At 36.1% G+C, this 13,865-nt stretch overlaps 1 protein-coding gene across 10 annotated transcripts in view; it reads right to left on the bottom strand.

Moving 5' to 3' along the window:
• The window catches only part of OPHN1 (oligophrenin 1), a 726,794-nt gene that overhangs the window by 545,142 nt on the left and 167,787 nt on the right, over positions 1 to 13,865 (bottom strand). For all 10 annotated transcript variants that reach the window (XM_086388458.1, XM_086388461.1, XM_086388460.1 and 7 more), the window contains exon 3: positions 1,679 to 1,774. In XM_086388458.1, the coding sequence (XP_086244584.1) occupies positions 1,679 to 1,774 (96 nt within the window). The remainder of the gene's footprint in view (positions 1 to 1,678; positions 1,775 to 13,865) is intronic.

Here is a 13,865-nt window from a genome sequence, read left to right on the forward strand (position 1 = left end):
TTTTATACACATATATTATTCATATTTACTGCACAAGCATTCAATATAATAATAATACATTTCTATATTTTATTTCTTGGGTTCATACACATAATTATTTCAGTGGCATTAGATCATTCATAATAGTTCTGTGCTCTCATCTAGCAAATGTTTTGCACTGACTCTTTAAATCAGTGGTTACAAAACTTTTTTTAAATGGCCAGACAGCAAATATTTGAGGCTCTGAAAACCATGTAGTCTCTGCAACTACTACTCAATGCTGTTATAATACAAAACCACCCATAAACAATATTTAACTGTATTTCAGTTAAGTCTGTGGGCCATATTTTGCCACATGGACTGTAGCCCACCAGCCTCTTCTGTCCATGGGATTTTCCAGTATTCCAGTAAGAATACTAGAGTAGGTTGCCATTTCCTTCTCCAGGGGACCTTCCTGACCCAGGGGTTGAACCTGCATCTCCTACGATGACAGTCTCCTGCACTGCAGGCAGATTCTTTACCAGGGAAGACTTATACTTTGCTGATACTACTTTAACTTCATAACTGACAGAAACACAAAGCTCTTTTTATTTCCACTGTTCAATTTCCTAATTATAACATCTTTGAGAGATACATATTAACCACATTTTACAGAGGAAAACACTAAGGCAAGTCCTTAAATTAAGTTCCCAAGGGAGATGTCAAATCTCCTGTTGCCTGAAAAGTATACATATATAAATGCTAATATTAAACTTTCTAGGGGATTTGTTCTTTAGAAGAACCTTATTCTGAATTATTTGGGGAAATAAACCAAGAAACTAATTTTAATTCTTCACCAAAAAATATATGTTTTCATGTGTTTTGCTCAGTCGTATCCAATTTTGTGATCCCATGAACTGTAGCCCACCAGGCTCCTCTGTTCATGGAATTTTTCAGGCAAGAATAGTGGAATGGTTTACCATTTCCTTCTTCAGGGGATATTCTTGACTTAGGGATCAAACCTGCATCTCCTGCATTGGCAAGTGGATTCTTTACCACTGTGCCTCCTGGGAAACCCATTTTCATGTTTTAGATTTTTTTAAAGAAAATTCCCCTGCAGACTGAGTCAAAGACCTAAATGGAAGCTTAAGGGATATTTTTTTAAATATATTTTATTTATTTATTTTTGGTTGTGCTAGGTCTTTCTTTCTGTGTATAGGCTTTCTCTCATTGTGGTGAGCAGGGGCTATTCTTCATTGTGGTACATGGGCTTCTCATTGTGGGGACTTCTCTTGTTGTGGAGCACACGCTCTAGGAGCACAGGCTTCAGTAGGTACAGCACATGGGCTCAGTAGTTGTGGCTCACAGGCTCTAGAACGTGGGCTCAGTAGTTGCAGCACATGGCCCTGTTGCTCCAAGGCTTGTGGAATCTTCTGGGACCAGGGATCGAACCCATATTCCCTGCCTTGGCAGGCAGATTCTTATCCACTATACCACCAGGGAAGTCCAAAGGGATATCTTTTGATTGCTTTTGTATAAGGAAGAAATGGGACTAGGAGGGAATGTTTCTTTATGTTTCTTGAGCAGTCTCCCAGGAACTTAGGACAACAGGTGACAAAGGGGGATCAAAGATTCCCAAGTTCTATATATTCACCAAGGAGGCTGTTTTTTCTCAGACCTGCCTTGAGAGTTACATGGCCACAAATAGCTGAAGACTTACCAATGTTAATCTCGTCATCAGTCAGCGTATCTCCAATGAAATCAAACTGAAAGGACTGCAATGTCTGAGAAAATTTCTGAACAGCAGAGGAATAATCTGCAAAGGAAGGAAAATGGGAGAAATGGTCAATGCTTCAGCCTTTTGCCTGATTTCCTCATCTCTGTTAGGACAGACAGGAGAAAAAGGAAAGTGCTCCCAGCAGGCAGCAAATTGCATTGGAAGACGTTAAATAAAAGATCAGACCTTCCACAGAAGATTTGAGCAACTAAAATCACATATTAAAGATGAAGTAGGGCAGTTTAGTGAAGTCCTCTGTTTAAGTTATTGGACATTCTTTTCCTCAGTCCCTGTCCTATGTGACCGACCTGTGAGACCTAAAGCTGCTTAGTTCTACTCTTAAGAGTCTCCTTAAGCTTTTTTGAGTACCTATTATGGACAATGGACTAGATACTTTCTCAAGTCTACTAAATAAATATTCACAGTCATTTTACAAAAGAAAAAAAAAGAGCTCCAGGTTCCACAGCTAGCTGGGAGAGCTGGAACTAGAAGCCTAGTGGTCTGTCTGCCTTTCTGGGAACTTTCCTACAACCATATAAACAACACTTTAACATTTTACACATTAACCAGGTGGCTGGCAGCTTTGGTGAAGGTACTATCTGGCAGAAACACAAATTTAACTTCCTCACTGAGTATTTACTAAGGGATTTAAAATAAGGAAATTGTTTATGAAAAAATTGAGGGTGGTATGCCAGACATATGAATGTGATTTTTGGTCAATGTTTTTAAATTTTATTATACAAAAGTTTATTGATGTAAAATTAAACACTATTAGCTACCATTATGACAAATTGTCCTTATTGAAAATTTTAAAATATGACCTTCACCAAGATCTCCAGTCAAACCTCCAACTTTGTTACTCTAAGAGTATCATCATCATTTGGGAGCTTAATGGAAATACACATTCCCAGGTCACACCCCAGACCTGCTGAATCAGAAACTGCATTTTTATATAATCCCTAGGGAATTCACATGCTCTTTAGAGTTTGAAGAGCACTGCTCTCACCAACTAAAGTAACACATTAAGACCATATTCTAGGAAATATCAAGCTACTTGTAATTTTTGTTCCCCCTTTCCTATTTCTTCTTTCACTCCTTATATCACCATCCCCAATTTCATATCTATCAGATATACAACCTACAGAAAGTTTTTGATCTCACCCTAAAAGAAAGAGAGACAATACAAACAACAGTACCTATCCCTTTCAGTGAAAATCTATCATGGTTAGACTATCATGGTTAAACACAATAAAACATGCTCAAGCATTTGTTTGGAACAGATAAACCTGTAAAGAGTTTTATTATCTTTTTGTCTATGTCCTGTTTTCAGAAGTTCTTATTTTCATTATTTAGAACCTTGATCCTTTGAACACATCAATGGCAATAATAATAATAAAAATACTTCACAGAGATTGGAGACTGAAGACCAGGTTACCATGCCTTTTCAAAACTTCCACATTTTAGAATCACATTTCCACTTCAAATCTAGGCCACATAAATATGAGAGAAGTATGCATACACTGCCTTTCACATTTCATCAGCAAAGAAAAAACAAAACTGGTTCCATATCTGAAAACCTTTTCTTTGGCCTCTTTGGCCAGCAGCAAAAAAATAAATAAATAAATAAACCCCAGAAGTTCCCATGCACTCTGCTCGACTCTGGGAAATTAAATATAATATTCATTATATTGCTCTTTCACAAATACCAGGATTTCATAAATTGAGCTAAGCTAAGTAGAGTTATAAATGACTTCTCATTTAGAATTATATGAATATTTAAAAAACCACAAATATTACAATTTTCAACATTTACAGTATTTTGTAAGTAAAGGCATGGAGTGAGAAAGGAGTTACATTCATTCCCATTTTCATTATTTGCACCAACACTCTTCTCCAGATTTCTGGGACTTCAAAACACTACCCTTATATCTGCACAGAGCTTGAAAAGGTTTATGAAAGGCTCTGCACAAATACCTTTCATTTACCCTCCCCAAGTATCTAAATATTGGTATTACCATCCTCACCTTAAAAACAAACCCAGAAAATGAGACAATGCAGCAAGTCACATGCACAAAAATACAAACATAAATTAACAGCTCTTCATGAAAACAGTGTCTCATTTATTTGGCCTCTGTACTGAGGGAAGTGCCAGGAAAGACTCATATTTTAGATAAAACTGTTGGGAAATTTCTTGACTACAAAAAATCAACAGATAACCTAGAAAGACTTGTCATGGAAAGGACATTTATTTTCTTATCATTCTAAAGTTCACTGTATCACTGCAAACCATGTAATGGGTATATCCTCCCTGATATTTATTTATTTATTTATTATATCCTCCCTGATATTTCCCCATCCCCACCCAAAAAGCCACTCTCTCATAATTTTTCAAACTGTCTTTGTCGGTTCTCTCTCCATCAACTACTTATTTATTCATGTGTCTTCTATAATGTTTTACCCTCATCTTTTTCTAATTCATTTAAGAATGTAGTTGAATAGGGCCTATGAGGCAATTGAAGTTTAATGGGAAAGAGGTAGAACATAAATGGGATTGATTAGTTAATAATTAATTTATGCTACACAGATTACAATTTGTTTTGAGAAATCTGTATGCAGGTCAGGACACAACAGTTACAACTGGACATGGAACAACAGACTGGTTCCAAATAGGAAAAGGAGTACATCAAGGCTGTATATTGTCATCCAACTCATTTAACTTATATGCAGAGTACATCATGAGAAACACTGGACTGGAAGAAACACAAGCTGGAATCAAGATTGCCGGGAGAAACATCAATAACCTCAGATATGCAGATGACACTACCCTTATGGCAGAAAGTGAAGAGGAACTCAAAAGCCTCTTGATGAAAGTGAAAGTGGAGAGTGAAAAAGTTGGCTTAAAGCTCAACATTCAGAAAAGGAAGATCATGGCATCCGGTCCCATCACTTCATGGGAAATAGATGGGGAAACAGTGGAAACAGTGTCAGACTTTATTTTTCTGGGCTCCAAAATCACTGCAGATGGTGACTGCAGCCATGAAATTAAAAGACGCTTACTCCTTGGAAGGAAAGTTATGACCAATCTAGATAGCATATTCAAAAGCAGAGACATTACTTTGCCAACAAAAGTCCATCTAGTCAAGGCTATGGTTTTTCCTGTGGTCATGTATGGATGTGAGAATTGGACTGTGAAGAAGGCTGAGCGCCGAAGAATTGATGCTTTTGAACTGTGGTGTTGGAGAAGACTCTTGAGAGTCCCTTGGACTGCAAGGAGATCCAACCAGTCCATTCTGAAGATCAGCTCTGGGATTTCTTTGGAGGGAATGATGCTGAAGCTGAAATTCCAGTCCTTTGGCCACCTCATGGGAAGAGTTGAATCATTGGAAAAGACTCTGATGCTGGGAGGGATTGGGGGCAGGAGGAGAAGGGGACAACAGAGGATGAGATGGCTGGATGGCATCACTGACTCAATGGACGTGAGTCTGAGTGAACTCCGGGAGTTGGTGATGGACAGGGAGGCCTGGCGTGCTGCGATTCATGGGGTCGCAAAGAGTCGGACATGACTGAGCGACTGAACTGAACTGATACTTTTCTACAGAATTATACAGAATATCTTCTTTTATTTCTAACTTGTTTAAGTCTGCACAATGTCTTGGTAATTTATTAACCTGTAATTCATTCTTTTTGTTGATAAGTGGTATCACATTGCATAAATATACCATAATTCATTTATTCACCTATTCAGGAACATTTGCAATGTTTCTTGCTTTTTATTATTGTGAATAAAAACTGTTATAAATGCTCATGTAAAAGTCTTTCTGGTTCATATGCTTTCACTTCTCCCAAGGAGTCCACTCTAGGAGTGCAATGAATGGTTAATTGGTAAGTGCCTATTAATTAAACTATACAAGAAAAGGTCAAACTGTCTTCCAAAACAATTGTACCATTTTGTATTCCTATTAACAACATATGAGAATTTCAGTTGATCCACACTTTCCAGCATCTGGTTACTTCTGCATATTAATTTTAGTTATTCTAATGGGCATATAGTGGTATTTAACATGCTTTACTTTGCATTTTCCTGATGACTAATGGTGATGAGTATCTTATCATATACTTATTGGGCATTTGTCATATTTTTTTCATGAAGGGTCTGTTCAAACTTCTGACTGTTTTATAATTATGTTGCTTGTTTTATTATTGAGCTATAAAATTTCTTTATATATTTTGGATATAAGTTTTTTGTACATATATATATATATGTATCTCAGATACTATTTAAATTAACTAAAGTTTTAACAATCTGAGGGCTGCCTATTGAAGAAAAATGAGTGAATTTTGATTTAAAAAACCAGCGAACTTTTTCGTATATAAAGTTACCCTAATCAAATCACCTTCTTTCCAGCTCTGTAATAACCACCGAAAACCAACAGCCTCATAACTATAGTAGCTAGGAAATCAACAGTTTAGCAGCCACTGGAGAAGGCAGAAGGGTGTTAGAGGTTCACAAAGCCCCACTCTCAGAAAATTATCACTATTTGTCCAGTTTGACAGGTATAGAAAGCTCCATTCTTAGAGTTTATCTTTGCTTGCCTTAACCCAAAGTTTAGTCTCTGTAAACAATGCTGCCATTGGAGCATTTATCAAAAACAATTATCTGAAATCATTTAAGACTATGATGACCTAGGGCAATGTACAAATTGGAGTTATAAAGAGATGGACCAAAACACTTAGTTAAATAAGGGGGTGGGGGTGACAGATTAGAGAATGACATGTCCAAAGGGGTCTTAACAAAGATTCAAACTCTTCCTAGAAATCTAGAAAGACACGTTCATGCAAAGAAAAATATGCACACTCTGGGTTGTGTGTTTGCCCATGAAAGAATTCTCTTTCTCTTCTGCCTGAATTTGAGGCCTATATAAGCTGGAAGAGAGTAGTAAGGAAGAGTTGTAAATTTACTGGCTGAATATATAAGAAATGCCTCAACACATACGAAAGCCCTTTGGCAAAGCTTGGAGACTTACAGGTTCAAATTATTTCATAAATTCACTGCCCAAACATTAGCTGAACACTAAGCTAACCTATCAAAGGCTTCAGTGTCTTCGCACAACAAAAACTACAGACTTTAAAACAGAAATAGTCCAGGAGTTCAAAATACAAACAAACAACAACAGTCACTTACAACAAACCCTGGGGATTGGCCTATGATCTAACTTTCAGAGTTGTCACACTATATTATTTTAAATGTATCCTTTCCAACAAGAAATTTAGACACACAGAGAACACTGGCCTGTACTTAAGGGAAATAATGTTATCAAGAGAAACTATCCATGAGGAAGCCCAGACATTGGACTTACTAAAAACAAAGAATTTTAATTAGCTATTTTAAATATATTCAAAGAATTAAAGGAAACCATGCATAAATAATTAAAGGAAAGAATGAGAATGATGTGTCAACAAATAGACAATATCAATAGAGAGTTGGAGATAATTTTATAAGAACTAATTACAATTTCTGTACCTAAAAAGCACAATGACTGAAACAAAAATTTTACTACAAAGGCTCAAGGTTAAATTTGAGCAGAAATTTAAAAGAGAAAGAGTCAGTGAACTTGAAGACAGGTCAAGTGAGATAACCCAGTTTATGGAAACTGGGGGAAGGAAAAGAAAATGAAGAAAAATCAGCAAAGCCTCAGAGACCTGTGTAACACCAACCAGCATGACACTGTATAGTATGAATCCCAGAAGAGGAGAGAGAGAGAAAGGGAGAGAAAGAACATTTGCCACATTTGATGAAAAAAACTAATCTGTACTTCCATCAAGCTCAACACTTTGGAAGGAAGACAAACTCAAAGATATACACATCTAGAAACTTCACAGCCAAACTACTGAAAGAGGAAGAAAGGAAAGTTCTAAAAGAATCAAGAAAAATTGACTTATCATGCACAAGAAAGTCTCCATAAGATTAACAGCTGGCTTTTCATAAAAAATCATGAAGGCTCCCAAAGAGTGAAGTGATATAATCAAAGTTCTGGGGGGAAAGAAACTATCAAAAAATATTCTATGTCTACCAGAATTAACCTTCAAAAATTAAGAGAAAATTAAGATATTCCCATATTAACAAAAACTGAAAGAATCTGTTGCGAGCAAAAGAGCCTTACAATAAATGTTAATGGGAGTCTTCCAGGTGAAAATCAAAGAACACTAAATAGTAATTTGACCCATATGAAGAAGTAAATGGCAGCAGGAAAGGAAATATATGAAAATATAGAAGACACAGTAAATGTATTTTGTTTGTAACTGTTGTCTTTTTGTGTATAAATCAAAATAAAACTGTGTATAGAAATAATTCTAAAACAATGTTGAAGTAATTATAATATATAAATTGCAATTTATATGAAAATACTAGTGCAAAAGAAAAGGCAGGTAACACAGCTATTTTGGAGAAAAGTTTTTATAGATTAAAGAATTAGTATTTATCAATCCTACATTGTTAAGATAGCAATTGTATATCCCAGGACAACCCATAAGTAAACAGCTGAAAATATATAGTAAAATAAACAACAAACTAACTAAAATAGTGTACTAGGAATTTTTTCCACAAAAGAAGACAATAGTGAAAGAATAGAAGAATAAGAAACGTATAGCAAAAATAAGTAGCAAATGGTAGAGGTAAATCCCACCTTGTCAATATTAAATTAAACATGAATGTAGTAAAAATTCCAATTCATGAAGTGATAAAATGGATTTATAAATTAAAAATACAATGATCCAGAATCTATGGAATGCAGCAAAAGCACAAGGGAAGTTTATAACAATACAAACTTACATCAGGAAACAAGAAAAATCTCAAATAAACAATCTAAAGTTACATCTAAAGGAACAAGAAAAAAAAGAACAAACAAATCTCAGAGCTAGGAGAATGGACAAAATCATGAAAAAATTAGAGCAGAAATAAATGAAATAAAGACTGCATTTACTTTTCAATTGAGATAAAACTCAAGAAGCTAAGTTTCATTATGACTCAAAACCTGATAGACGCAGTCCTACTTCTTAAAGAGAAGAGGAACTAAAGAGCCTCTTGATGAAGGTGAATGAGGAGACTGAAAAAGCTGACATAAAACTCAACATTTAAAAAACTAAGATCACGGCATCTGGTCGCATCACGTCATGGCAAATAGATGGGAAAACAATGGAAACAGTGACAGATTTTATTTTCTTAGGCTCCAAAATCACTGCAGATGGTGACTGCAGCCATGAAATTAAAAGATGCTTGCTCCTTAGAAGAAAGGCTATGACAAACCTAGACAGAATATTAAAAGCAAAGACATCACAAAGGTCTGTATATTTAAAGCTCTGGTTTTTCCAGTAGTCATGTATGGATGTGAGATTTGGACCATAAAGAAGGCTGAGCACTGAACACTTGATGCTTTTGAATTGTGGTGCTAGAGAAGACTCTTGAGAGTCCCTTGAACAGCAAGGAGATCAAACCAGTCAATCCTAAAGGAAATCAACCCTGAATATTCATTGGAAGGATTGATGCTGAAGCTGAAGCTCCAATACTTTGGCCACTGGATATGAAGAGCCAACTCACTGGAAAAGTCCCTGATGCTGGGAAAGATTGAGGGCAGGAGGAGAAGAGGGCAACAGAGAATGAGATGGTTTGATGGCATCATCAATTCAGTGGACATGAGTTTGAGCAAACTCCAGGAGATAGTCAAGGACAGGGAAGCCTGGTGTGCTGCAGTCCCCAGGGTCACAAGGAGTCAAGACAGTACTGAGCAACTGAACTTCATCAAAAACAAGCATATTAAACAACGGAATGCCCAAGGGATTGCCAGGCTTGGTGGTTTGGGCTGCTTTCAAAAAAAAACAGTTGTTCTCTTAATATACGCCTCCCTTTATACTTACAAATTTAATAGCTTAAATGAATCCTCATATTAACATCTGTTAGTGTTGTGTAGTTTTCCAAAGCACAATGAGGTAGTGGAAAGATCACTAAGACTGGAATTTTAAATCTTGGCTCTGGAATTAATCAGCTTTGTGGGTTTGGGCAAGTAACTTCATATCTCTGGGCCTTGATTTTAAAAAATCCTCACTATTTAATAGGTACTGTGATTTGCTTTCAGTTTATACATAACCCTGTAATATCATCTATCTCAGAGAGTTATTGTGGAGATTAAGATTTCATAGCATAAAAACTAGAAATCACTTTATAAATGCAATTCTTTTTATTTTAAAATTGGGCTACTGCTGCTGCAGCTAAGTCACTTCAGTCGTGTCCAACTCTGTGCAACCCCATATACAGCAGCCCACCAGGCCCCACCGTCCCTGGGATTCTCCAGGCAAGAACACTGGAGTGGGTTGCCATTTCCTCCTCCAATGCATGAAAATGAAAAGTGAAAGTGAAGTCGCCCAGTCATGTCGGACTCTTAGCGACCCCATGGACTGCAGCCTACCAGGCTGCTCCATCTATGGGATTTTCCAGGCAAGAGTACTGGAGTGGGTTGCCATTGTAAGACAGCTATGAACATTTAATTAAAACATTTACTCTTGTCTTGTAAAAATTAAAATCGACTTTTTAACTAATAGACTAATAGAACTAAATAGACATTTCTCCAAAGAAGACATACAGATGACTAACAAACACATGAAAAGATGCTCAACAACACTCATTATCAGAGAAATGCAAATCAAAACCACAATGAGGTACCATTTCACGCCAGTCAGAATGGCTGCAATCCAAAAGTCTACAAGCAATAAATGCTGGAGATAATGTGGAGAAAAGGGAACCCTCTTACGCTTTTGGTGGGAATGCAAACTAGTACAGCCACTATGGAGAACAGTGTGGAGACTCCTTAAAAAACTGGAAATAGAACTGCCATATGACCCAGCAGTCCCACTGCTGGACATACACACTGAGGAAACCAGAATTGAAAGAGACACGTGTACCCCAATGTTCATCGCAGCACTGTTTTATAATAGCCAGGACATGGAAGCAACCTAGATGCCCATCAGCAGATAAATGGATAAGAAAGCTGTGGTACATATACACAATGGAGTATCACTCAGCCATTAAAAAGAATACATTTGAATCAGTTCTAATGAGATGGATGAAACTGGAGCCTATTATACAGAGTGAAGTAAGCCAGAAAGAAAAATACCAATACAGTATACTAACGCATATATATGGAATTTAGAAAGATGGTAATGACAACCCTGTATGTGAGACGGCAAAAGAGACACAGATATATAGAACAGTCTTTTGGACTCTGTGGGAGAGGGAGGGCGACGATTTGGGAGAATGGCGTTAAAACATGTAAAATATCATATAAGAAACGAATCCCCAGTCCAAGTTCAATGCAGAATACAGGAAGCTTGGGGCTGGTGCACTGGGATGACCCAGAGGGATGGTATGGGGAGGGAGGTGGGAGGAGGCTTCAGGATGGGGAACACGTGTACACCCATGGCGGATGCATGTTGATGTATGGCAAAACCAATACAATATTGTAAAGTAAAAAATAATAATAATAATAATTTTTTTTTAAAAAATAGTAAATAAAATCCAATTGGACGATCAGTGGCTCTTACATAAAAAATAAATAAATAAAGGATTATGGACTTGTCAAGAGAATGATAAAATATACAGAATTTCATTTCAAGTTCACAGAAATTCTGATGTCTACTTTAAGAACTCTGCAAGATAATCTTTATGGTCTCCTTTTAGCTCTCACAGCCTTGAGTGTATGATTTTGCCTCTTTTAAATAAAGAACCCACTCAGTAAGACTGATTTGACCAATAAATCCTGTTCCTAATCCAAACGCATAAAAATGCTGAGTTAAACACAACAAGTGAGTGCCTCTGTGTGTCTTTTAAAATAACCAATAGACCTGAAAAGCAAGAAAAAGAAACTCTCAAATTGTAGAAATAAAGAGGAAATCAGAACCAGAGCATAGAACAGTAGCTGAGGCCAAGTAGCCAGTGGAAGGGTATGAGAACTAGATACAGTTGATTCTCATCTTTTGCAGATTCTCTGAATGCATATTTGCCTACTTACTGACATACAATTCCTAGCAGAGATCATGAAAGTCAACATTGCTTTCTTGTTTCAACTCTCATATCATAAACAAGTATCCTTTTTGTGGTCTGTTTATTGGCATGCTTTTCGTGTTTATTCTGCTTTTTGTTGGTGATTGAGCTATTTAATATTGCCCCTAAGTATAGTGCTTAAATGTAGTCTCATGTTCATAAAAATAAGAAGGTTGTGATGTGCCTTACAGAGGAATTTCATACATTAGATAAGCTTCAGTCAGGCATGAGTTATAGTGTTATTGGTCATGAGTTCAACGTTTTTAAAAGGAAACACAAAAAAAGCAAGGTATGTATTGATCATTTGATAAATATGTTGTAACAAGAAGACTAAAGAAACCTCTGTATTTCCTCAAGGAGCAATGGTTCCATATTCACAAAGTCAGTGTTTCTAATGACTTTAAAAAGATAATTACCATGAATAAAAAGAAGTGACTGTATGTGGGAATTGGGATTTTATCAACAAGCAGGGGTAATATTCTGTAGGAGGTAAAAGCTAGAGTGAAGTTTCTGCATGAAACCCACTGGCCTAAAATGTTGCAGGGAATACAGCAGACAGTCAAACACAGGTAAAATTAACAGTAATCAAGAACCACAAGTTTTTGTTGGTTGAGGTTCAAATTTGTACTTTGCAAATAGATTAAAAGAAATTAACTTTAAAACTGATCATGAACCCACACCAGCAAGCTCCAAGAAGTAAAGGATAACTGTCCCATTAAAGATGCCTCCAGAATCCAGGGTACATGAGGAAATTTCAAAGAACTCCCACCCAGGAGAATTCAATAGTCAAAAATTACAATTAACACTAGGAAAGTAACATGAGAGCCAAAATAAATCAGAATACTATTTTCTGAGAGAACTAGAATCACAGTACAATCTAAAAGGTATTTTAATAGGTATATTTATAATATTCAGAGATAAAGTAAAAAATAGAATCCACGTGCAGATTATCTCAGAAGGGACAATAATCAAACATACCATTTAATAATAACCAATATAAATAATAAAATGAAGTGTTAATTTTAACATGATAAGAGAAAATAACAATCAACCTACTGGTACTGAACTGGAAAACAGATTTGAGAATATCACCCCCAGAACAGCATAGAAAAATAAACATACAGAAAATATAAAAGGAAATGAAAGAGGCAGAAAGACAAGAGGCCCTAATAAAAACAACAAAAGAAGAGAGTAAAAGGGATAGGGCAAAATGACAGGCTGGGAAACTCCAGGCTCTTAGTCCACCAGAGGAACTTCAAAACAAACAAATGAAAACAACCAGAAGCTGTCTAAACCAACTGTGTAGGAGCTCTGAGAAACGGTCAAAGGTTTATTACAACCAAGCAAAGGCTGAACCAGGAAAAATTCATATTAATTAGAAGTCCTACCTATAGCAGTCAAAGTAGAGAAAGAAATGAAAGTTATCCAAATTGGAAGGGAAGAAGAACAATTCTCACTATTTGAGGAGAACATGATATATTACATGAAGAACCCTAAATATCCACCAAAAAACAATTAGAACTAATAAATTCAGGAAGGTTACAGGATACAAGATTAACATACAGAAATCTGTTGTTTCTATACACTAATAATGCAACATCAGAAAGGGAAAGTTAAGAATATATCACTTAAAATTTCATCAAAGAGTAAAATATCTAGAAATAACCTTAACCAATGAACAGAAAGACCAATTCTCTGAAAACTATAAAACACTGATGAAGGAAATTAAAGATGATACAAAGAAATGAAAAGATAACCTGTACCCTTGAATTGGAAGAATACTGTTAAAACAGCCATAATACCCAAAGCCATCTACAGACAATGCAATCATTTTCAAAATGCCCATGACATTTTTCACAGAACTAGAGCAAACAATCCTGAAATTCTTAGGGAAACACCAAAAACCCCAATTGACAAGGAAATTTTCAGGAAAAAAAGAAAAAAATCTAGACATGTGAAAAATCCCAAACTTCAGACTATATGACAAAGCTACAGTGATCAAAACAGCACAGTACTGGCACAAAGACAGACACATAGATC

Source organism: Bos grunniens, chromosome X (genome assembly GCF_055505025.1).
Source record: "Bos grunniens cultivar Pamir isolate PY7600 chromosome X, Bosgru_T2T1.0, whole genome shotgun sequence".
Lineage (NCBI taxonomy): Eukaryota > Metazoa > Chordata > Mammalia > Artiodactyla > Bovidae > Bos > Bos grunniens.